The 25,419-nt window shown below is 56.1% G+C and overlaps 2 protein-coding genes across 3 annotated transcripts in view; one reads left to right on the top strand and one right to left on the bottom strand.

The window, feature by feature from the left end:
- STX18 (syntaxin 18) overlaps positions 1–15,782 on the top strand; it is a 116,289-nt gene extending 100,507 nt beyond the window's left edge. For both annotated transcript variants that reach the window (XM_008685754.2, XM_008685755.2), the window contains 5 exons: positions 2,206–2,294; positions 11,322–11,380; positions 12,752–12,821; positions 14,388–14,468; positions 15,220–15,782. In XM_008685754.2, the coding sequence (XP_008683976.2) occupies positions 2,206–2,294; positions 11,322–11,380; positions 12,752–12,821; positions 14,388–14,468; positions 15,220–15,315 (395 nt within the window). In that variant the 3' untranslated portion in view covers positions 15,316–15,782. The remainder of the gene's footprint in view (positions 1–2,205; positions 2,295–11,321; positions 11,381–12,751; positions 12,822–14,387; positions 14,469–15,219) is intronic.
- Positions 15,783–16,388: 606 nt separating this feature from the next.
- NSG1 (neuronal vesicle trafficking associated 1) overlaps positions 16,389–25,419 on the bottom strand; it is a 30,429-nt gene continuing 21,398 nt past the window's right edge. Inside the window, exons 4-5 of the mRNA XM_040624976.1 lie at positions 24,716–24,826; positions 16,389–17,717 (exon numbers count right to left, since the gene is read on the bottom strand). Coding sequence (XP_040480910.1) covers positions 17,514–17,717; positions 24,716–24,826 — 315 coding nt within the window. The 3' untranslated portion in view covers positions 16,389–17,513. The remainder of the gene's footprint in view (positions 17,718–24,715; positions 24,827–25,419) is intronic.

Here is a 25,419-nt window from a genome sequence, read left to right as displayed (position 1 = left end):
GAGGTCACAAAGCACGGAGTGGAATGGGACGTAGGCAGGACGGCGCATGGAAAGAGCAGGGGTGTGGAGACTCCAGTGGGCAAGGCGGGTGGGGCCCGGCCAGGCAGAGGGGCCTGGGCATGGGTCCTGGCGCTGGGCTGCGGGTGGGCTGCGCAGAGGACGGCGTGAAGACCCTTGCGGCAGCAGGTCAGGGTGGCGCCCGACGGCTACCGAGGGGAGCGGCTTGTAGAGCGCGCATCCTCTCAGCAGATAGTTCGTTCCAGCTCAGAGCTCATTTATCCTCGGAGCCGATGTCACTGATGTTTCTGTGTTTCTAATTGTGGTGTTCTTACCCTTGACATCAGAGTAGAAGCTTGACGTGGATACCATAATGAGGTCATGTTGGAAACAGCGGCTCTAGGGGTGGAGGTGGGGTGAGTTAGAAGTGCAGAGGCTCCTACCTGAAGGTGTCCTCTCTGAGAAACAGCTCACTGGTTCCTACACATACTTTCAGCCTTTCTTTTATATGTGTTATATATGTTTATTATATTTGCATGTATATTTATTATATATAAATTATATAGAAATGTCTTTTATAAATATAGTTCTAGCAAAAACAGCCATTTATTTTAAACTTGCACAGTGTTCTAGGTGACATGGAGGGTTTTGTGATGATGCGTCTGGAATGATAATACCTTGTATACAGGGTCTGCCTAAACTTTCTCTAAATTGGTGCTATCATATGTCTTTTCCCTTATCAGTCTCAAAACAAAAACTCTGGACTTTTCCCCATCTCGTGGAGCTGAGATCAGCTCTGGGAAATTTCCTGAGGCTGAGGAAGAAAAGAAAAAGAAGCAGTACTTGGCAGCCCCTGACAAGCCTAGAGGCCCCACTGAGACACCAGACGCAAAGTCACCTTTAGAAAGAGAGACCCCCCCCCCCCACCTTGGGGTGCCTGGGTGGCTCAGCCATTAAGCGTCTGTCTTCGGCTCAGGTCACGATCCCAGTGTCCTGGGATCGAGCCCCACATCGGGCTCCCTGCTTGGCGGGAAGCCTGCTTCTCCCTCTCACACTCCCCTTGCCTGTGTTCCCTCTCTCACTGTCTCTCTCTGTCAAATAAATAAATAAAATCTTAAAAAAAAAAAAAAAGAGAGAGACCCCATTATGGTGTCCACCAGGGGCAGATGCCTTCCATATATTTCCCGTGTCCTCCGCACCCCCGTTGAGCCAGGCAGGCCGGCCTCTCTAGCGTGGTCCTGGGTGGTACAGCCCTTCCTAGGAGCCTGAGCCGCTGGTTTACTTCATCAAGTGTCCATCACCCGTTTGTGTGATTACAGTCAAAAAGCTCCCTAAAATGTTCCCGCACCTCCAGTCAGCAGTTCGTGCTCAGGTGTCTGTCCTGGAGTACACCAAAGAGTGCTCGCAGGGTGGCCTGGCACACGGCACCATGACACTGATGAGAAGTCCAGACTACCGAAGGTCTCCCCGGGAGGTCAGCTACGGAAGAACGGCGCAGCCTTACAATGCAGTGTCACGCGGCTTAAAAGAGCGAAGCAGAGCTGTGTGACCGACGTAGGACGATCTCCCGAGATACGGTGAAGTCCTAAACAGCAGGTTTCAGAACAGTATGCTAAAAGTGAAGCACCACACACACAGCTCTCTATTTAATTTCTGGATTGAGGCGTGGCGCCAGGCAGGGAGTTCCAGCTGTGTGTATGTGAACACGCTAGGTCAGGTCTGTGAGGCTACAGCCAAGTGCTGACATGGTGACTTCTAGGAGAGGAATAGGATTTGGGAGTGGAATGTCGTTTCCTGTATTTTTTTTTTTTTTACGAAAATACGCATATATTCAGCAGTATTTAGAAAGCAGAGGGAGGGCATGAGTGTGTGAGTTTGTGTTTTGAGGCAAAATACACTTGAAGACTGGTTTTGAAGATTGTCCCTTTGGTTTGCAACATTGCTGAGATCACCGTGGCACTGAAACTGCATGAGGTGCCTTCTCCCCCTGCACACCCGGGCACACACATGTCCACACACACACATGTACACGTGTCTAAGCATGGTGGGAGAACTGTGGGGCGGCGCCTCAGTCACCGGATGTGGACAGAGCTGGAAGACCCCATTCCACACCATGTGCGCACCATGCCTGCATCCGAAGCCGGCCTCTTCTAAAATGAATTATTTTGCCTTCTGCTTTTCTTCTTCTTCTTCTTTTTTTTTAAACAGAAAAGGTTCCAGCTGAATCGCAACCTGAACTGGGCACCTGGGGAGATGGCAAAGGTGACGATGAATTATCCCCAGAAGAAATACAAATGGTAAGGCTATTCTCTGCCGTCTGGTGTTGCTAACTGGTGTTAGTTAGGAGGTCATCCTAAATGCCCTTGCCCTGATTGCTATACCGAGTTTTAAAAGTTATAAGTAAATATTTTAGGTACAACTTTTGCACTTGATTTCCTAATCCTTAATATGCTTTTCATAAGTTTTAAAATTGTAGTAGCGTAATTAAAGAAGAAATTGCCTTAGAATAATTTTACTAATATTAGACTTCAGCTTCAATAAAATAGTCCTCTAGACTAAATGGGTCTTTTGTAATTACTGCTGTGGTGCTTTTCAATTGTTTGAGTTGCTGGTGTTATGCTAATGTGGAGAAAGCGTGAGTAATGACTGAAAAAGGACGAGTAACAGCTTAGCTGCTAAGGTCTAGTTGCCAGTTGCAGGCCGTCCTCTCTGGATGAGTTTCAAAAGGAAACTGATCGCTCTGGCACGAGCCCCTGCCAGCTCCTTTACAGCAGTGTCTGTGTCTATTTCGTCCGGACGCTGGCGTGACCGAGCCAAATGGAATCCATCTTCCTGGGGCGGGGAGCAGGTGTTTCCTAGCTTGGTCCTGGCGCAACACTGTCCTCTGTCTACAGAGCTAACCTGGCCCCCACATGGCACGCTTTCAGTGGCCGCACCTGACTTGTGCGGCACTTGACGGGGGACGGAACTCTGCTGGTCCCCTTTTTCTCCATGATGCTCTCAATAGTCGTGCTCAGGGGTGGTGGCCCATCACCATCTCCTTTCAACGTGGGCAAAAAGCAGTCCAGTGTCTTGCCCAAAGTCCTCTAGTTAGTTAGTGGTAGAGCTGACTAATCCTCACTTCCCAGATTTCTGACCTAAGTCTCCTGTTCCAGAAGATGGGTAGTGGAGCTCTGAGCCAAAGCTCTGTCAAATGAGAAAGGGGTCCAGGTGTTTGTGTGGCCAGGCTCTTCTTTCTCTTCTGTTGTCTTCATAGCTTGCAGGTCTCAACTGTTAGGTCCTCAGAGAGGCCTTCCCAACCACCCAACCTGCAGTGGCCCCCAGCCACTCTGTCCGTGTACCCTGCTTTATTCCCTCATCCCTCCACTAGAATATAAGGGCCATGAGAGCAGGACCTTGTCTTCTTTTGTGCCCATATTCCCAGAGCCTAGAACGGTGTTCGAATGATGAGTGCCTTTGATAAGTGTAATGTAAAAGCTATGGGCAGTATCATCAGTAAGCATTACTAGAACATTCTATAAGTTATTACTGTTATTATGTACTCATGAGCACCCCCTATATGCCAAGCCTTTTACATATGTTGTCCTATTTAATCTTTGCAACAGTCCAGTGAAGTAGGAACATCCCTCTGTATATTTGAAAAAAATAAGGCACAAAACCTCTAATGCCCTCCAAGGTCACAGGGTCAGTAGAGCAGCCAAGCCACATCCTGTGCCCCAAGCCCTGGCTCCAGACCCTGCACTCTTTCCCCTATCAGAGTTCATGGGAGTCCCGGGGGGGGGATCTGGTGGTCTAAGGGAGTGTAGCCTGTATTGGAGCCGTGTAGCAAACTGACTCGGGCAGCCTGGCAGAAGAGTCATCCTCCTGGGCGCCTGGGTAGCGCAGTCGTTAAGTGTCTGTCTTTGGCTCAGGGCGTGATCCCGGCGTTCCGGGATCAGGTCCCACATCAGGCTCCTCTGCTGGGAGCCTGCTTCTTCCTCTCCCACTTCCCTGCTGTGTTCCCTCTCTTGCTGGCTGTCTCTCTGTCACATAAATACAATCTTAAAAAAAAAAAAAAAAAAGAGTCATCCTCCCGGGGTCCACTGAGTGGGGTTACGTGCCCAGGTCTGTGGGCCGGGCCCCGTGAAGGTGGCCGGGTGCGCGGGTCCGCTCTCTTGAACATCGGCTGCCAGGAGCAGAGCATTGGCTCAGGATCTTCTTGTTCTCCAGACTTCCTGTTTCTTCTCCAAGACTGAATAAAGGACTGACCCACAGTTGGGGGGGGGGGGTCACCTGGTGACCTGCTGTGATTGTGGCAGGCACACCTCAGTCCTCTCTGCACACGTGCAGCTGTGACCCGCTGCCCGGTCACCCCACGGCAGGGCTAATGACTGAGTGAGCTGACCAGGAGGGTCGTGCATCACGGTGCCTGGCACACAGCAGGTACTCACAAGTGCCTCTGCCTTTCCCCTTCGGAGTGGCAGGACATCTCTCTCTGCCACACGGGGTGGAAGACACTGGGCAGTGCGCAGGCTCTTGGGTCACAGCTGCACGTGTGCAGAAAGGACTGAGGTGTGCCTGCCACACTCACAGCAGCATCACGGGGTCATGCAGGTGGCAGCTGGAGCTCAATGGCATTTCATGTGTATTTTATACACAGTACAGTTTCACAAACATTTACCCCCCTAGACAAGTGGTTTCCTCTTTAAAATCATCACCTTAGAAGCGCAAAACTGATTCCAGGGATGGTACTATTAGCCGTGACTTTCCTAGGACTTGCTTTGGGGTGTTCCCTCAGAGCCTGTGGGATTTGCTTTGGAATAATAAGCAGAGCTCTCTTTGTTCTTTACAGGCAAAAATAATTCTGAGTTCAGGGACTAAGTCAAACAACTTCAGTGGCTTGCCAGGCCCCTGCCTTCCTCCAGGTTCTCTCGGGTTCCAGGATGCACCCTCTGACTTTGAGTAGATGCTCTGCGCTCCCCAGGCCCAGCAGACGTGGGAGCCAGAAGTTCGAACGTGGAGGGTGGCTAGGGAAAGACTGCAGTGTGGATTCCAGCTAGTCGGGAGGTGACGAGGGGTTGGTCGGGGCGCGGCCGTGGAGGCAGGGATGAGCGAGGTGCGGGGGAAGTGGACTGGGTTGGACTGGGAGAGGAGCCTGGAGCTTTCTGACTTGGGAAAACGATGCTGGTAGTCAGAAGGGAGAGCAGGCTGGGCAGGGCAGGGGCTGCCGAATTTCATTTTGGACAGCTGTGTGTGTGAGGCGCCTCTGGGACATGCAGGGGAAGTGTCTGGTGGGCAGTGGGGCTCGAGGCTCAGGCTAGAGACGTGCATGCATGTGGGAGAAGTCCTGCTGCTGCTGTTTGAAGCAGTGCATAGTGGCGAGAGAGGAGCGAGGCAGAGGACATGGCCCTGGGGGTGCTCCGCGGGGGGCAGGCTGGGGCGGAGGAGCCAGCCAATGAAAGTGAAGGACAGTTAGATCATACTCCCTTCTTACAGCCAAGTGATGGGAGAAGTTTCTTAAAATCTCAGTTTTTCTTCAGTTTGTACAGGATTTTATTAATGAAAATACTGATTTCATGTTCCCCTAAATAATGTAAGAGTACCCGCATTTCTTCCCTGGAGAAAAAATATGCATAGCTCTGTCTTTTGAATGATTTGTACGTAAGCAGAATTTACCTTCTGTTTAAGGCTTTTTTTTTCCCCCTTTTATACACTTCATAAATAAGAGTCCGTTGTTTGCCAGAGAAGTTTGCCTTTCTCCTGTAGGTAGTGGTGAGCAGTAGGGGTTTGTTAACCTTTGCTAATGCATGACCTTTAGAAGCCTCTGGACGCATGCTGGGGTGGACCAGAGGAAGGCTGGCAGCAACGATGTCTGTAATCAACTGATGCCCCATCCCAGTGAGAGATGATGAAAGTACATGGGCTCGGGGACTCGACAGAGTCAGTTACAAATCCTCTTTATATCACCTACTGTGTGTGTAATTTGGGGCAAGAAAATTAGCCTCACTGAACTTGAGTGTGGCAAGAATCACCACCCCACAGAATTGTTGGGAATGCAGTAGCGTGTGGAAGAGTTCCCAGCCGCATGCAGGGCCCACGGGAGCTGCTCAGCCGGTCTCGGCCCCCGTGCACACATGCAGTCACGGCACATCTCCAGAACGGGGTTTAGCCAAGGTAGATGAAGAATAAAGGTTCCCGTCATTAGGCTTTTCTGTGCATAATGACTGCTGATGCCCTGTGCTTCCCCTTCCTTGTCCCGTCCTGAGTCGCTGTCTGTAAACATGCTACTGACCATGCCCAATGATGCTGGTTATTTCAGGGTCCCAGTATCAGGGACTGGAGCCATTGGAACTGGCAAGACCTCCCTAATTTGTAATGTGTTCCTGCAAGTGGATTGGGCAGAAGGATGTGATGTTCAGAACTTTGATGGCCGCCTACTTAATGTTCAGCTAACCTCTCTCTTAATTGGGATTGATAGCTAAGTGCCATAGCTTATAGTCTGGCTAACCCACATCTTGACGGGCTCACCCCTGAATGTGAAGAGAAAGAAGTAGCGCATTATTGGTTTTAAATTGGAAAGTGTTGTAGCAAATTGGAGTCATAATTCATAATCACTGTTTTGGAATTTTTCCTCGGGGTAAAATAGTGAATTAAGCCCTAATAATACCAATTTAATTCATTATTTCACCCATAGGAACAGTTGTTACGTGTTCCAAGATGGTTGCAAGAGTGTTATATGATTTGCACAGTAAATTTCCATTTATAACCCATGATGCAGGTATATTAACGTTTGAGTTAATATAAGCAGATGTTTTGTGGTCAGGCTGAGTGAAACCAAATTGTTTTCTGATGTTACATAGAGAAAATACCTCCTTTTCTAAGCCTGCATTCATTCTACTTGCCTCAAGTGAAACCACCTGCATTTACTGATGTATTCCTTAGCATAATTTTAAAGACGTGCATATGACTTCTGTTCTGAAATCTGCATGAAAGGTGTCCCTAGCCCCTGTCCCCTGTGGTAGGCTCCTGGAAGCACCAGGCGGCCGGCCGGTAGGGCTTGTGATCTGTGGCCGTGCTCATGGCAAGAGGCAGAATCTGGCCACCACACAGCTAAAAGCCCAGGTCCACACCCTGGGGACATTTCAGATTCACAGGGGCAGAGGTGGGGATGGAGGTGAGGGCCACAGAGCCATGAGTGTGAAGCTCTTTGGCACAGATGAATCACATCTGGAAGAGACCCAAGAGGTCCTGCGCCAGGGGTAGACTGCTTTTTAGGCTGAGCCCCCGTGGGTTCCAGCCCCTGTGGGTTGGTTCCTAGTCTTTGGTTCAGTTAGCTGCTCTTGCTTCTTTGCAATGCAAATAACCTCTTCTGGCCTCATTTTATACTCAAAGGCCTTTGTAGGAGTGATTTTCTTTTTAAAACTATAATAAAGAGGATTAGATTAGAAAAGAATTTCTGTAACAGTGTATTCACAATGTGGATTTGTGTCCTTTAAACCAGATTATAAACCCTTTTGGGCCCCCTATTTGGAAGTCTAACTGACTTCTAAATGGAATAAAGCAGTTAAATAATACTGCCTAACACGCATGTAACACACACCATATGCCAAGTACTGCTCTGAGCACTTCAGCGTTTATTAATGCATGCCACCCCATGTGGTAGGGACTGTGGCAGGCCCCATTTTCTGGAGAGCTCCCAAGTCCTAGACCTTTAAATGTGGTGCCTACCACTGTGGTTGAGGGGTCAGGGGGAGGTTGCTGGGGGCATCGGGTCTGTGCTGAGAGCAAACAGTATAGAGATGGAAGAAGCCATGGCAGGATGCCCACAAAGACAGCTTGGTTGCTGTCTTGCCTCTCAGGCCCTTCTTGTCCATCTCTCGCATCATGCAGGTCTCACGTCCCCCTTTCCAGTGCTTCCAGTGCCTCACAGTGTCCTTGGGTTTGCCTTCCCAGGGCCTATGGGTACCCCTGTCCTTGGTGCTGACCACGGAGCCCAGGCCTCGTTGGGTACTGCACCTTGTGAAGTCCCCGTCCCCGTGGCAGACAGATGCCAGCAGCTGCCAGCGAGCCCTAGTGAATGTTGTGTGAGCGTTTCTCATGCTGGAGAGAGTGAGACGACCTTGAGTCACAGCAGCCCTCTGAAGTTTGAAACCAGAGAGGTGGAAGGGCCTTCAGAGCATTTCATGACTCACTTTGTGTATCTGGAATCTCACTCCCAGAGAGATTAAATAATAATAATTAGCACTTAGGGCTTCCTGTGTGCCGTGCACTTGGTAAGCAACTTACATGTATTAGCACATCTTCCTCTTAACAACTGCTAATTAAGTACTGTTATCATCCCATTTTAGTGGCGAAGACAGAGGCACAGAAAAGTTATCTGCCCAAGGGCATACAGCTTAGAAAGTAAAGGAGCCATCCCTCCCCACCCTCGGTGTCACCACCACCTCTGTTTACAAAGAGGTCCTGTCACATGACAGGCCAGACAGAAGCCAGTGACTGGTCCAGGGTCATCCAAGGAGTTGCCACGTGGCCACCGGGGCTGGCTCGCTGAAGTCCCAGGCGTGTCCACCACCTGCCCCTTCCGGCCAGCATTTGCTGCTCCTTGTCTTACTCAGCAGCTGAGGTGAGGTGCGCGGCTTTGCCGCCGCGCAGCATCGGAGACCACCCTGAGATCCGGTGCAAGTGAGTGTTGTCGGCAGCCCAGCCAGGTCTCATGAGGTGACTACCTTGCACTTGGCTGTGGGAAACAGGTTTTGTTGTTCCTGAACACAGTGTCATTGTAACTCCCGCCCCCAAATGGAGGCCGTTTTCCATGAAGTGCTTAGCCTCGGCAAACCTCTCTCCTCACCCTATCGCCCTTGATCCCTTGAGGCATTTGTTTCTCTCACTTACTGCAGGGCCTGGGTACCTCTCGGTGGCCTTAAGAACCCAGGGGTTGAAGGAAATCAGAGCCAGAATCCGATCCCACTCCTGACCGCTGCTGACAGGAGGCCAAAAAGGAGGTGCGGCAGGGGCCACATGCCCTGGAGTTGGGGAGGAAAGAGCTTTGTTCACAAACCCCTAGTTAATCTTGCTTAGGAACAGTTTAAAAAGCATAAAAGGGCTGAGGATTTAAAATGACAGAGCCATATTTTGTCATTAGAAAAATAAGAAAATGCCCCCTGCAAAAAACAAACAAACAAAAACCCTGAGTAGTACCTGGGAGAATTATTGAAAGTAAATGAGCACCTACATGCTCAAGTAATTGTATTTTTCCTCAAATACTGGACTCTTAAGTAACTGTTGAGAGTGAACAGAGCTGATACTTTTGAAGTCAGAAGTGAAGTTTTTAATCCCTTAAATAGCCTGCTCCGTGCACAATGAGAAGGGCGGGCTGGGCACCGTGTCAGCAGCAAGCAGGGCAGCCCGTCGCCATTCCTGCCCCTCGGGAAGCTGACCCAGCCCACCCATCTTCTGACCCAGTGGGTCTGCGGAGGAGCGGTGTCCTCTTTGTGTTTGGACGAGCAGCGGGGCTGGGGACCGGGCCCCTGGAGTGTGGCAGGCCCTGCCCTGCGGGCCAGAGGAGAAAGCCCCGCCCCAGGAGGGAAGACACCTGAACCGAGGCGAGAAGTGCCGCGATGGGCCAGCCAAGTGCGGAGGAGCTTGTTACAAGAGGAGGTGGAGGAAGGTGGTTAATTCTGCCGGTGTGTCTGGTCCCTAGAAGGTGCCTAGGCCGGCTTTCGAGGGAGCAGCTGGGGGACTCCCATCACCTCTCGGCCTGTGCGGAGGTGGGGCGACAGGCCACAGGAGAAGGCTGTGCCTCTGCACTGATGGGCAGGGCCACGGGACAGGGCCGGCGTGGTGCCGTGTGACATGACTGGCATCTTAGGTCGCTCTGACCGAGGAGTGGGGGACAGACTGGAGGAGCCTGAAAGATTATGAGGGCAGAGCTTGGGTGCCAGGGAAGGAATGGGGTGCAGCAAGGGTGTGGCAGATGGGACGGAGGGCACCCGCATGGAAGGCTGGGGGGACGTGAGCAGAGGACCCTTAAGAGGCCCTGCCCGGAGGAAGTGACCCCCTGACCGTGTCGCCAGTGAGTGGGAGTGAGCAAGGCACCAGGGGAGGACAGGGAAGCACAGGGAGGGGTGAGGAGGCGTGGCGAAGGGAGCAGCATGGGCAGGTGCAGAGGCGAGTGAGCGCAGCTCCTTCCCTCCCCGTGAAGTGGGAGCCAGACAGGAGGCAGGGAGACCGTGAGTCCCCGTGTGTGACATGCTCAGCATGGCCGTGGTGACTGTTGTGATTTCTATAAGTATGATCTCTTCCGTCCGTTGTTTTACTGAGCAAGGGGTGGCCACATCTTCAGTCGGATGGCAAAGCGTCTGGTCAGCGAGAGCTTGCTTGCATTTGTGCCACAGACAGTGCCTCAGAAAGTTACCTGCAGTCACGGCTGCAGCTTTAACAGATGTGAAAGGAGGAACGGGTGTGCGGCCTTTCCAGAGTCGGGTTTGACGCACTTCCCACCCTCAGGCAGCTTGGAGTCACACACAGAGTTTGGGGCACACACAGCTTATGACAAGGCCTAAAATATCCTAAGAGAGATTCAGAAGGTGCTAGGCCAAGGTTAGAAAAATGAGAAATAGCTTCAAGCTCGGGGGCCCGGGTCATGGAGAAGGTGGCCTTTGAGCCGGGTTTGTGGGACGTGGGCGAGGAGCTGGAGGACCCCGCCCGGAGCTGTCTGTGCATTCAGGGAGCTGAGTGGGCATGCGAAGGCGGGGTGCTTGGTCCTGTGGGGGAGGGGGAAGAGGTCGTCTGGCCCCACACCATGGCGAAGCTTCAGACACGCCATCCTTTTGTTCGCCCAGAGTCAAGTCGGCAAGGATGACCGGGGGAGCCACTGTCTGCTCCAGAGTCAGCTCGGCTCTGACGAGCTTCTGCGTGTCAGGGGGGCATCCGTACCCAGCCTGAGCCCCGGGAATGCAGCTCCTCTGGCTCCTGGGCCTGTGTGCCTGTCACGGTGGGTTGGCCAAAGCATGGCTCTGAAATCACACTGCCCTGCTCTCAGCGAAGCTGCCAGACTCACTACTCCCCCTAAAACAGATGGGCCCAGAGGCAGATAGCACAGGCCCGTGGGAACCAGAAGAGAGCAGGAATGACAGGCGGCCCTGTACCTCCGTGGCATCAGGGTGGCTTGCAGGCAGGCACAAGTCCAGCCATGGGGATGTTGTCACACTGATGCCAGAAGGAGGCACTTGGTGGCGATCCTTGGAGGGCCGATCAAAGATTTCTGCCCGGCAGCCTTGCTAGATGCTTGCCTTTGGCTGTCTTGTTGTGTGACACCACCCTTTAATGTGTTTGTTTCCTCACAGTTTGAACAAGAAAACCAGCGCCTGATCGGTGAAATGAACAGCCTGTTTGATGAAGTGAGGTGTGTATGTGGGTTCTTGGGCTGAAGGCCTACGTGATCGCTTTCTCAGAAACTGGGAACTTGATTAATTTACTTTGGTGCCTCGGCATCCACTTGTGACCCTGGCCACGTGCACCCCCGACCCCGAGCCATTCGGGGGTCAAGGCAGCTGCCTGACTTTACCGACTCCCCTCAACTTGTGGGGCCATGGGAGGTCACCACCTATGTGTTGCTCCCAGTCACGGCAGATTGCACCAGGTACTGTGAGCGCCCCCATGTGGGAGCTGTTTGCACCTCATGACACCCCGGCAAGATGGGGGCTTGTGAAGACCAGCTGGTCAGGGCGGCCTCCGCACTTCGCTCTGCCAGGCTCTGTCTGCTCCCTCAGCAAAGGGGTCAGCAGCACCAAAGGCAAGTGACTTTTCGCCCATGTGAGCCATGGCTGGCTGGTCCCCTAGGGGAGGCACGTGGGGCCTGTTGCCCTGAGAATGTTTGAAGCGTCCGAACAGGAGGCCTGGGCTTTTGCTGGGCACAGAAATCCTGCTGCATTGTGGGCTCATACCAAAAGAAAACATCCCGGCGCTGTACCCACGCAGCCCTGGGGACTCCGCGTTCAGGCGTTTCCCTCTGACAGCACCCGTGCTCTTCTGTGGCCTTCACCCTTCTGTGGGCCTCCTGGTCCTTGCTCTGAGACTCTGCCCTCACCATCCCTGCCTCCATTCGCCTCGCTATCCCTTCATGCCTAGAAGCCCTGGGAGGGTGGGCCTCCTGGGCTGGGAGCTCAGCCCCTGCTGTCTCCATTTCTAGCTCTACTCCAGCCCCCAGCCCGCCCCCAGGGCACTCTTGCTGCCCCTGAAACAGGGAGAAGCGCAAACACTTGGTTGCCTGAACCCAGATATATTTTTCAGATGGAATTTGAGTTTTTCCTTTCAACAGGAAGTTGGTTTGAGTGGCAAATACACTTTCCCTAACCTACTGAGCAGTAACAAAGTCGAGCTGTCAGCACATTCTGGTGTTTTGTGTTGAACCCCCACCATGTTACTGTGGTTACTAGACTGGGTACAGGCCTTCTAGAAGACTGCCTTTTGTAACCAGGGGCGTGGACTCCAAGGCAGGGGCACTGCGGGTCAGCTACAGGGGAGGGCAGTATACTCTCCTAAGCTGAGAGACTTCGGAGGAGAGCCAGGAAGTACAGTGCTGTCTCCTTTCCCAAGCCCAACGTGGTGCTTTCATGGATGACGCGTGTCCCTCTCCCTCTCTGGGGGCTGTGGTGGTGTCCCCTCCATTTCTCACTTAGACGATCCTTTAGAAATGTGTAGCATTCTCGTTAGGACTACGAAGTACTAATGGTTGTCTGTAACCTTTTTTTTTTTTTTTTTTTTTTTAATGAAGGCAAATTGAAGGGAGAGTGGTTGAAATTTCCAGACTCCAAGAGATATTCACAGAGAAGGTTTTACAACAGGTAAGAAAGAAAAAAATCATCGTTTAAAGTTTTAGCTTAAAAGAGTATACTGTGAAGTCTGGATATTTCCCGTGAGGTTGCCTGATTTCTGGGGCAGCGAGTGTCCAGAGCCGTGTGCTTTTGGCCAGGTGCACTCAGGGCTCCTCGGGTGCGGGCCTCTTGTCCCCTGGTGCAGCTGCTGTTCGTGGCGGGGGCCCTCTGCTCTGGACCCGCTGGCGGCCTCCCCGGCGTGCAGTGGAGCACATGGCGGAGGGAGTCAGGTAGCTCTTCTTTCTGGATGCCCTCCGGTCACCAAGGTGGCGTCTATGAAATGGAGTGACCTTGCAGGGCTGTTGTAGGGCTCAGAGAGAACCCACAGGGAGCCCCCAGCGCTTCCTGGGTGGCCTGCTGGGTAGTCGCTTCTCAGTCGACTGTTAGAGAGCCCAGACTCGTCCCTCCCGCGGTGCCAGGTCCGTGCCACCTCAGGTGTCACGTCCACACAACAAACAGGATTGTTCTCGTAAGAGGATTTTTCATGTTACCTGCCTCCCCGTCTAAAATTCTTCTGGCCAGTAACTGGCAACACTTTTACAGACCTGATCAATTTGTCCTCTTGTTTGTAGCATCCACAGACCGTGGAAGGGTGTCCAAGACAAAACCATTCTGCTCTGTTGTGTGAAACTGGGCTAGTTGGCTTAAGATACCCCCCCTCACAAAACCTGCCCTAAACCTCACAGCCAGAGTCAAATCACTGTAAATTAGGTACATGATGCCTTTTTAATAGCATGTTTAAGGAACTGCTCAGGCACGTCTATGCTGAGCCTTCGCATAGAAGCCTCCGGACACACAACGGCGAGGTCAGCTGCCCTGTCGGAGCACACGCCTTGTGCTCGAGGCGGCTCGGCACGGTAGGAGAGCTCGGGGGCCGGGGAGTCCGACAGACGGGCTCCGACCCTGGGTGCCCTGAGCTGCGCCGCCCTCCATGGAACGGGGCCGGTGTCCCCTGCCTCGCCGTCTGAGCTGGCGTAGAGGAGCCTGACACGCCTGGCTTATCCAGCTGCTCAGGACGTGGCAGCTCATGTTCGTACATTTTAGCCCTTTCTTTAAGAGACACACAGAACGGTGACGCACAAGGCCCTTTCCTGAAGCTAGCATGGGTTTTAAAGCACACGCCTTTGGAGCTTTCGTCTCTGGACGCCATAAAGAGTAGAGGAGAGACCAGAGGGAGAGCCCCCGGCCTGTGGCGGGTGCTGTGTAGTCGGCAGCTCTCGCCTGTGTCCCTTCTTGCCCGGCAGGTGGCACAGTGGGTGGCACCTGGGGCTGGAAGGGGCACGGGCACTGGGTTCCAGTCCTGGTCCTGCCACGTGGTTGCTGTGTGACTTTGGGCAAGTCACTAAACTTCTCTGAACCCTAAGTTTCTCTCTTGCAAAATGGGGCTGCTGCCTATCTCTCGGGGCGCCACAAGGACTCACAGGTTCATGTTTGTAAAGTCCTGGCCCTTCCTAAGTGGCAGCTGCTGGCTTCTGATGTCTGTACGCTTGGGGAAGGAGACAGTGGTTGGGTCTACCTGTCGCTGTCCTTCCACAGGAAGCCGAGATCGACAGCATTCACCAGTTAGTTGTCGGAGCAACTGAGAATATCAAGGAGGGTAATGAAGACATCAGAGAGGTGAGTACTCTCGGGCCCCCCGGGCCTCCCCAGTGTGGCACCGAGTCCAGGCAGCAGCGGTCGTCTTGCTGGCAAGGAGGCACGAGCGCCTTGCTGTGGCCCAGCCCCCAGGGCTCGCCTCCTGATGGCGCTGGACAGTCACATTTTGATCCCCGCCAAACCCCGGACCCCCGCTGTTACCAAGAGCCATGACTCACTGCCTTCCAAAGGAGTGGTGTGAGGCATGTGAGGTCACTCTTGGCAAGGGCCAGACCAGCTCCCTGATCCAGGGGTGGGCACCACTGGGGAAGCTTATTGACCCCCCCGCCCCCCAAGGGCCAGAGTCCCTGTGTATTGGGGCCACCACAGTGGACTCTGTTAAGTGGACTTGGTCCTCTGAGTGCAGTGGTTGGGCTGGGTTGACGTGGGGCCACCACTGTCATTATCCTGCTGGGGGACCACAGCTGGGCCAGCTGTGGCTCTGTAGGTCCGTGTGTGTGGCTTTAACCCTGGGACACACGTGGGGTGTTTCCTGGGAGGAAGGTGCAGGACCTCTGAATCAGGGCCAGCCAGTAGGGGAAATAGCTGTTTGCTGAGGGATTCTAAACCCACTCTGGGGTTTTCCTCATCCTTACGGTAAGCAAGGCTCCAGCAATACCCTGGTAGAGCCCAGTGGAGGGAGCGTGCATGCAGACGGGTGGAGTGTTGGAGGGCTTTTGAAACCAAAATCCTGTGTGACACAAATCCCTGCACTACTGCCCCCCCCCCCCAGGCCATTAAAAACAACGCCGGCTTCCGAGTGTGGGTCCTGTTCTTCCTGGTGATGTGCTCCTTCTCCCTGCTCTTCCTGGACTGGTACGACAGCTAGCCTGTCCTGGCTGCTCCTGGCAGACGGCGCGCTGCCGTGGGTCCCCGGCATCGGAGCGGGGCCGTGAGCCGATTTGATCGCCGAGCCATTTGGGGGGGAGGGGGCTGGGACAGACGGACACGCTCACCCAAGGGACACCCAGACCTGTGGTTTTAAGCCTATTTGCTAAGCTGAAAAAGAAAATAACACAAATTGAGAGCGGCCTGTGTAGCGATCCTGACGGCAAGGTGGGTGAGATGGGGGGGTGGGGGTGGTTACCGGCTGCACCCCAGAAACCGGGCTCAGGGAGGCTCCTGCCTTGCCCTTCTGCTGGCTTCGGGAAAAAGCGCTGGTTAATAACTTCTCACAACAAGTGATCACTTCTTTGTTTTCTGTGGCTTCTTGTCTGCCTGAGCCCTGTGATAGAGTCGCTATATTCTAGAAGACGCACCTTTGCCCTGTTAATATAATAAACGCAACTAGAGCTATTTCGTGTCCCGTCAGCGGGTCCAAGCGTAGAAGTGCAGCGGACACCCACCTGCCGGGTGGGGAAGAAGTGTGGGGACAGACTCCGGGCATCAGCAAGGGGCCCTGGAGCCGCATCTGTGCGGAGAGCATGCCGGTGTTGGCGGGGCCCCACCGTGTGTGGCACCGACAGTCCGCCGCGCAGCCGCGGGGATCCTCGTGTTCCCTGTTTGCTCAGACTGTCACACGTTACCTGTGAGTGGACTTACAGTCAATACAAGGTCTACTGGACAGTACAGAGGGGTGTTGCTGCGCGCATCCGTGTGTCTGTGCGGGAGGGGTGTGTGTGGGAGGGGTGCGTGCGGTCCCCGCTCGCCGCGCGTCCTCGCAGCTATCGCCGCGCGCAGCTCCGTCCCCCCCCCCCCTACGAGCCCACAGCCACGGCTTCAGAACACCTTGGTAGGAAGACTGGGTTTGGAAGCGGTGACGGGGTCGGCCACGACCACCATGCTTGTTTGCAACAGCTCTCGCGCTAGTCGTCGTTTATTTCTGATCTACTAAAAACAGTGAAACTTTTGACATGTCCACCAGAAACAACACATTCAAATAACATGGAAGAAAACATCTGCGAATGTCTGTTTTCTATTTAATCGTCTTACACACTTATCTAACTGGCAATTTTGTAAACATATACTTTAATGTCAAGATTCAGGTTGAAACGTCATTTTCTTACAAAGATCGTGAATTGAAATGTCATCATTAGGTTTGCAAGTTGCCACACCAGCCCCTCCCAGCCTTTCCTGCCTGGTTCTTACATCAAAGGAGTTCTGGTTCACAAAATAAAAATTAGTCTTGGCTTCCCAGCAATTACATTTTCACTCTTCCAACACAAATAAGTTTTTAAAAGCTAACTTGCTAACAGGGCTGTTGGTGCGAATTTATTCAGAACAGAAGACCAAAGGGGTTTCGTTCCTATTCAGCACGGCACAGAGCAGACGGACTACTTACAGGGGACGGAGTCCTGGAGCCCGTGGCCCAGGGACCCCTCTCTGCACAGCCCCTCACCTCACATGCCGGGACACGGTCTGCATGCACTGGAGCGAAACACGGTGCTCTCTGCACCAAGATGCCATCTCCGGTGTCGGGGGGCAGAATAGGGCCCCCCAAGTGTGCCTGGCTGCGGGACACTTGCACACTTAGGGATGAGCACAGGGAAGGGAAGGGCCCATCTGCTCCCGGATGTCCTATTTCCCTCCTTCTCTGTACCTCTCGCTACCACACGTCTTGGCGATGGCACTGTTGCCGCCTGACTGAAGGTTGGAAGAAATTCTGAAGTACAGCTTGCTCATAGCAAAGTGGGGATCACTCTCACTATGGCTGAGGAGTAAGGATTGCAAACAGCAAGGGGGGGTAAAAAAAAATTCCATAAAATGCAGTATTTATCCGAATGCAAACCCCTTGCATATCTGGTGTAAATTTATGTTTTGATCGCATCCAGTAAGTCCAAGTAGCTAAATTAGGGCTCCTTAACATGGAAAGTGGTGTCGGAGCTCTTTAAGCAGTGCCGATATGCACTTGGTTTTGTGCCCGTGAGTGGCCGGCAGCAAGTTTTATTCGCTAAGCAGCAGCAGCAAACAAAAGCAGTTGCACCATAAATGAGTAACCTCTAAATTATCGGTAATTATATTTAATGAAACGTCCCTCAAAGTCCCTTTGTTACCTTCAAGTGACACACTGTAAGGAGCCTGCCCACCTCACTGAGCTGACTTCTCGGCGGCTTCGGTCTCCTGTTCGGACAGCTTCTCTTCCGACAGGACGGACATCCAGGGGGACACGGAGCGCGTGATGCTCTGCTTGGCCAGGTTGTAGTGGTTGATGACGGTGTAGAATTTCTCCCGGGCGCTGGAGTCCTGCTCCGCGTAGTAGCTCTCCAAGCCTTCTGGAATGCACTGGGTGTTCTGAAAGACAGGAGGCCACTGAGACGCATGCACCGAGGCTGGAGGGAGGCCAGGGTGTGTCTCCAGGTAACACCCTGCAGATGTTTACTGAGCACCTTCTGGGCCAACGGGAGAAACACGATGACGAGCAAAAGCGGCAGGAGTCCTGCCCTCGGCACAGCCCCATAACCAGCCGACACCGGTGGACGTCATGACAGGGTCGACCTCTCTGACAAGGCCGTGACAGCAGTACTTGGGCTCCAGGGGCGTATGTGTAACAGGACAGTGGGCCTTCCTGCTTCACTAAAGATCTTAACGCTAGTTGTCATTTATTTTACATCTACCAGAAACAACATACTCAAATAGTGAAGGGAGGGGAGTCAGAAAGGCCTCCTGGGAGCTAGGTTTTCAGTAGGCCGTATCCGGGGTAGGGGGAGGCACTGGAGGCAGAGGAGACTGGCCTCGCACACAGGGAGCAGAAGCACGAGGAACACACTGGGAAGGGTGGCCTGGGTCAGAGAGGCAGCCACATGAGGCCTGCAAGGTCCTGTTAGGGAGCAGTGTGACCTGGTGATCCAGAGAGCAGCAGGACGTCCCCGAGGACCCCGGATAAGGGCTATCCCAGGCAGCTGTCCACGAAGGAAGACGCTCCGCCCCTACAGGCCACGGAACCCTGAGGAGCTCAGGGGCGGGGGGGACCAGTCCATAGCTCTCATCAGCTGTTAGAAGGTCTAGGACCCCAAAACGTTAAGATCCTGCACCCCAGGCTGCCTTTCCCTGTCAGTCCAGGAGCCAACCGAAGCCACTGCCCCACCATAGCTGATGTGGCCAGCCCACACCAGAGATGTGGAGCTCAGCAAGCCCATGAGGAAGGTGGGTGGGGCTGTGGATCGTCTTCCACCAGCCATCCCCCCCCCACACTTGGTGCCCAGCTATCAGTTCCCAGCTCTCCTGGCAGCCCGGTGAGGCCATGGGACTGACTTCTGGCCAGTGGGACAGGAGTGGATGTCTGTCCGCTCTCTCTCCCGCAGCCCTTTCTCGGCTGGCTTTGACGGCCCAGGGAAGGCCAATACCCTGGGGGCTGGCAGGGCAGCAAGAGACAGAATCGGGGCTCTAGGATGACCTCACAGAGCTCCCCACCTTCCAGCTGGACCCTTAACGTGAGAGCGGTCGACCTTCTGTCCTGTGGAAGCCACATTACCTGTGTGTCCGAGCAACCAAAGCAACACATGAACGCCACGGCCTCCATGTCCGACAGTGAAGGGAGACTGCAGCTAAGACGGGTGCCTGGCCTCGGCCACCTCCACAGTCACCAGGGAGAGTTTCACAGCCCAGCTTCCCCGCCCACCCCGAGGGGTCTGACTCAGCACATCTGTGCGGGAGCAATCTGTATGTTTAAACACCCCAGATGATTCTGAGGCTCGACACACTGAGCACCGTCCATCTCGGCCGTGGCCACCCTGCCGGGATGTGCGCGGCCGGGATCTGAAGCCCGAGCACCAGCCACGGCACTCTGACCAACTCCTGGGGCTTAGCAAGAAACCCAGCTGCTCAAAGAGTCTGTTTACCTCCCCTGGGCAGGCACCCTGTGGACAGTGTGATGGGTCCTTTGATGACCACATCTCTGGGCACCGCGGGCCACCACATGGATGGCCGGCCACAGCTGCTGCACCGTGGACGCGGGTGCTGGGAGATCTCAGGGCCAGCCCGGATGCAGCCGGGGAACCTTCTCCGGGAGCCTCGTCCGGGCCTGGGCCCAGCTTTTCCTCAGTTTCTGGAAGCTAAAGGCAGGTCCTTGAATTCCTGTAGATTCGAGGCCCACCTGCCGTTTCTCTGGCAGCAAAGAAATTGGGACTGGGGTTCTACGTCCCCCGCTGGTGTTCTCCTGACCTTTTCTTCGTCCCTGACAGTTTGCCAAGTGCTTGCCATGCACGTTCTCTCGCTGTGAGGAAGCTTCTAGCAGTCCACTTTTATGGACGGGGCCAGGGAGACCCAGAGAGGGGGAGTAACTCTCCAGCCCGGGCCTCCCAGTCAGAGCGCCCAGAACCCCACACAGTGTCACCATACAAAGCCGCTAACAGCTAACCCACTCAACTCAAACACAGGACAGTAAGGAGCAGAGGCAGTAGGCCCCGGCTTGGGCCCAGGGAGCAGAGCCGCTGTTTTCCCCAAGGACTGACCGGCTTAGATCAGCCTGCGTTCGGCCCGGCCCGGCGCGCTCAGGCCTCAGGAGCGAAGCTCAGCGCTCAGGCTCCCAGGCGCACTGGGTTCCGCCCTGCCCCGTGACCACCTCGGCCTTCAGCTCCCTTGCGGCGCTGGGCCACGGTGCTCCTCCGGCTGTGTTCAGCGAGGCTGCGAGGCCTGCCTGGCAGGGCTGCCGTGACCCAAACCAGGTGAGCGCCACAGCCTACGCGACATCCTCTCGGGCGACACTAACGTCCTCCTCTGAACCTGGAGGCCTCCCCAGCGCGCGGGTCCACATAGCCTAGCGTCTGCCTGGGGTCAGAGGCAGGGACACAGACAGGACTGAGCACGTGAGGTGTGGAGACAGAAGGCATGACCCCCCGGTCACAGAAGAGCTCCCGTGTGCTGAGACTCCCTCATGATCGAGGTCCCTCTCCGCCTGGATGGTTCTCCCGAGACAGCGGCCACGGGAGTGTCAGCGTGAAGTGGACAGGCGTGGCCGGGGAGTGGCTCTCCCACAGGTGGGCTGCACAGCATGTTCAGAAGCCGTTCGTGCCAGCCCCGTGCCAGGCCCCGGGTGCCACAACCCAGGCCACGGGCCCTATGAAACTGACCCTGCTAGCCTGCTTGTCCCAGCCCGTGGCCCTCACCCAGGAAACCCAGGCTCTGCGGCTCCAACACGAGGAAGTGGCAGGCCTGGCCTCTCAGCGGAGCCAGGTCCGCACCTGCTTGGCGTGACTGCTGGCAGATGTCGTGGTGTCGTGCCTGGTCCAGTGCCTGGCCCACAAGCTACTGTTTCCTCACTGCGGGGTCTGGGAAGATAGTGAGGGGGTGAAGGACAGGACAGTTTGGGGTGCTGGGATGTGTAGAGAGCACCAGGGTCTCGCAGAATTTACAGCACGTCCGCACGCCTCTTGCCCAGGCGGGCACCATGGGTGTTTCCCTGTTTGGGCGGCTCCGAGGGGCTCGGTGCTGCCGGCTGAGTGCTGATGGGAAGGGAACATAGTCAGCCCAGTACTGCCCGCCCTGTGGAGCGTGGTCCTCCTCCTCCCCCTTGCTCACTGATGCCCGAAATACCAGGAGCAGGACTACCTGCCGGCCCCCTGGGAACACAGGGAGCTCTTTCCGGGAGAGGACAGAGGCCTGCAGCGTGCATCCCACCCGGCCAGCGTGTCGGTGGGGGAGGCAGAGGGAGCCTCGGCTCCCCCACCTCGACACGGGGCTGGGGAGGCCCACCTCCTGGGTGGCCGTGAGGACCAAAGGCAGCGATGGGCCGCTCAGGTGAGAAGCCACGAGGTGGCTCACACAGTGGACAGGAAAGGGCAGAAGCTGTAGGGGCCCCACCAAGGGGACGCTGTCTCAGCAGCAGCTCAAACCCAGCCACGTCTGGGCGTCAGGAAGCAGCAGCCCCCGTCCAGCAAGGCAGGCGGCCACCCCCGCAGCCTGCGCCACCACCCACCTTTCGCTCTGTCCTCCCCTCCTCCGCTCGCCAGCACCGGGTCCTGCAAGATGGCCTGAGGCGGCCAGCGCATGCTGGGCAGTGCGAGACTCCCCGCCAGGCCAGGACGGGGCCTCCAGACCCGACAGAATACCTGCCCTGCCCTCTGGGGGCCAGGCCGGGGAGGACGGACGGTTCCGCCGCCGCCCACACACGGGCTGCAGGAGGAACGTGCGGGAGACGCCGTGGTGGGCTGGTGGTAGGCCAGAACCCCAGTCCCAGGGGGAGCAGGGGGCTGGCGGCTCCCAGGAAGTTCTGACCCAGCCCCTCTCGGGCCAGAAACCACAGCCACGTACGTACCCCTCTGTGGGCGAGTGTGGGGAGGTCACCCGACCTCTCGGCGCCCCATGCCTCAGGCATGAAATGATCATCGGCCCAGCGCGGTGACCCAAGCAAGCGTGTTCCACGCAGCCCCTGGCACACGGCCTGCGCTAGTCGGTGTTCCTCGCGCGTGAGATCCACAGTGCGAACGCATGTATCTGCCGACGGTCTACCCACATGTCAGAGTGTGGGGTTTGGGCATTTTCCCCTTACATTTGAAACCTTTCCGTGAGACTCCTGTAATTACTTCATGGTTTCAGGAAAAAGGCAGAAACCTAGCTGCCTCCCCAGCCCGTATCCGCCTTCCTAAATCCCCCTGTGACACTCCAGTGAGCGTGACCTCCTCTCACCCATGGCGCAGGCACAGGCGCCCGCCCTCGGGCTCATGCCAGGACCTCTGTGGCACCTGTGTCCATCCGCCCTTCTCACGGGGCCCCCTCTGGCTCCGGGGGTCCATAGGACCCCAGCCCAGTCTGTCCTCAGTCCATGCCTGCCCAGACCACCCACTGGCTGCACTGACTCCTCATTCAGTTTGCACCCCCAAATGACCCGGAAGAGGGGACCCCAGGCTCTCACGGTCACCCTGGTTTCTTCTCTGCCTGGCACTTAGCGTTCACACCGTCTGGGCATCTGCCTGTCTTGCCACTCGTCTCCTCCACTAGAACACAGGCCGCAAGGGCAGCGCCTTGGCTCCTCCTGTCCGGCGCTGCGAGCCCAGCACCCAGCCGGGCACACCGCAGTGGCACTCCGTACGTATACGCTAAATGTACGTTCATACCGCGGGTGTGATCTTGGACACGGTGACGATCGCGTCTGTACTGCATCCTCCCACGGGGATCTGACGCTATCTACCCAGAAGGCTTTTGGGAGCATTCACAAATCCTAGTGTAAAAGCCTCTGTAAGCTGTTGGGGTCTGCGTGTGACCTGCGCAAGCACAAACGTGCCCGAGGGAGGGAGGGAGGGAGGGAGGGAGCTCGGGCCTGCCCCCAATTAGACGGAAGGGCCAACGGAAAATGCCGAAGTCCCAGGAGACGCAGCTACAGACTATCACGGGCTCTCCATTCCCAAGGCGGGCCGGGCACCAGATACCGGCCCTCTCCCCTACCCGGGCTTCCTCTCTCAGACTCCACCTGCCCGGACCCGGTTTTCCAGCAGAACGGGCCTTGCCAGACGGGCAGTTGTAGCCTGCCCCCACCCCAGGCAGGCAGCTTGCCCGGCCCGGAGAGAACGAGCCGGAAGTAAGCCCTGGTCCTCCCGATGGAGCGGCTGGCCCCAGTGGTTTGCGAGCAGTCTGTCCGGTCCCCGGGAAGCTGTCCTCGGCACACCCGATTCCCATCAGGGCGCCGCTCCTGCGTCTGCTCTGCTTCCTCTCCATGACATCAGCCCCTCTGCGTCACCAGGCTCTGGACCAGGTCCTCCCCTCCCACTCCTCCCCTGCATCTTCCTCCCCCGCATTCCCCCCCAAGTCACGTGGGTGTCCTCTCTCCATCCCCAGCACCCTGAGCAGGCCAGACCCTTGTCTCTCCCCAGGCTGCCTGCGGTAGCCTCCTGGGCCATCTCACCAAACCTCCAGCCTCCCTGGGCCACCAAGTGGCCGTCCCGTCACTTCCCCTGCCCCGGGGACCTTTGCCTGGCACGTGAAGTGCTACAGAGTCCGGCCATAGCGGGCTCACATCGCCCTGCCCCCCGTCCTCCAGGCCGACCAGGCCTGCACTGCCCCGCTGTCACCCGTGTGCACATCTGCTCCCCTACCCGACCTGGGCTGGCCCTGCTGGCCTCCAGCGTCTGCTAAGGGGCTTGCTTGGTCAAGGCCAGCCCTCCCCTCCGTGAAGCCCCAGGCCCTCTGGGTTGGCCTTTAAACCTGAGCCCTCCTGAGCTTCTGAGCAGACCACAATCTCTCACAGGCCATCCCAGGGGTAGACGGGTTTGTTGAAGGCTGGGGGTGGGGGGCCGGGGTGGAGGCTCCCCCCAGGTCCCCACACAGCTCCCTCACTGGCCTCCTACGAGCGTTGCTCAAACCTGACCATCCTTCTAGAAACTGCAGTCCCTGACCCTGCTTTCTCTTCTGTTTTCCAGTGCTTATAACCTAACTTGGTATACGACTGACTTCCTGTTTCTTTTGCGAATAGCAGGGAGCTTCGCAAAGGTGGGGACCTTCAGCCCACGAGTCCTGGCTGGATTCTAGCACCCGGAGAAATAGCGGCCGCCGTTGGCACATGGCACACGCCACACGGACTTGCCGAGCAGATGAAGGGCTGAAGGGCGACATGAAGTCTGGCTTTGCCTGCTAGCTCGTGCAACAGTTCTGTGTCCCTCCCGTCACCAAAGCCCAAAGCCATGCCACAGGGGACAGCTGACAAGCCAAGCCCGGCCATGTGTGTGCTCGGCGTGGGCTTCTCCTGCTTTAATTTCAGCAGCACCAGATCCTGGAAATGATCCTTGTCCCTCTGCACAGTGGCTCTGAGTTCAGAACCAAATGTGGGGCCAGATGCTGAGTGCGTGGGAAATGGGACCAAGTCCACAGCGAGTCCCTTTTACCTCCTCGTGCTTCACCTCTTCCCCCTCATCTCCCCGCCCTGAATTTGTCTTCACTTCATCCTCTCGTTCCCTGTGTATGTGCCACTTGCAGGTTTTCTGGAACACGGAGGCATCACAGCAAAGCAAGCATTTGCACGCGGAGAGCCCAGCCAAGCGGGCCCCAGGCGGAGCAGGCAGCCGAGGGACAAGGGACACGCAGGCAGGCGTGTGGGGCATGTGCCCTGCTCTGCTCCCAGTCCCCCTTGCGCGAGCCCTTCCTCCCTCTGGGCCTCTGCTCCCCCGGGGTTAGGGCAACTCCCAGGAGCCACCTTGCTACAGGTCCACCTCGCCTCCTCCCCCTGCCCCTCCGCCTCCCTTCCCTGCTCCCTCCCGTGAGGGTCCCATCAGAGCACAGGGCCCCGCTGCTCTAGCGCCTGTCCCTCCATGAAGGCACCAGGGGGCCTCGGGCGGGGGGGAGGTGGGGAGGCAGAGCCTTACCTTGAGGACAAAGCCATCGGGGCAGGCACGGTCATACTTGTACACCTTGTAGACGACCAGGAAGACGACACAGGTGAGGAAGGCCAGGGCGAAGAGGACCAGCACGGAGACCTGTGGGCAGAGGTGGGGCCCGTCAGGGTGGCTGCAGAGACCCGAGTGCGGGGGCGGCCAGCCAGACGCACGGACGCGCACCGGGTGCGCAGAGACGGTCTCTGGAAGGAGACCCACACCGGAGCCCCGGGAGGCTTCGGGGACAAGAGGTCAGCAGAATCACTTTTCAGGGGACATTTTCCACCACGTCCACAAGCTCTCTCTATTGTAAATGGCCTGTTCTTAGTCTTCCAGGCCATGTGTGGGGAGCTCGGGGTACAGACACGATCGACCGTTGTAGACACTTGGAAATCTGGTCGAGCCAGGGGTGTGGGTTGCCTTTCTGCCTGCTGCCAGTAACCGAGGTGACGCACCAGCTACCGCTCATCAGCCGTTCCAGATGTCTTCTGAGCCCGGGGCGCCAGCCCTGCTGTTGGGCTGGGACCAGCGAAGCAGAAAAGCCAGAATCTCCTGGGCCCCCGTCACCTCTGCCCTCAAGTTGCCTGCGTGCTCAGTTGTGTCCCCTCCCCAGGGGGCAGTCCCCATGGGTGCAGGAACTTTCTGCACTGCTGTATGCCAAGCTGGCCAGCCCAGCGTGTGCTTGGCCAACATGT

Source organism: Ursus maritimus, unplaced genomic scaffold, assembly GCF_017311325.1.
Source record: "Ursus maritimus isolate PB19 unplaced genomic scaffold, ASM1731132v1 scaffold_8, whole genome shotgun sequence".
Classification (NCBI taxonomy): Eukaryota; Metazoa; Chordata; class Mammalia; order Carnivora; family Ursidae; genus Ursus; species Ursus maritimus.
Note: the sequence above shows the minus strand (reverse complement) of the source record. Positions and strands in the feature narration are given on the sequence as shown.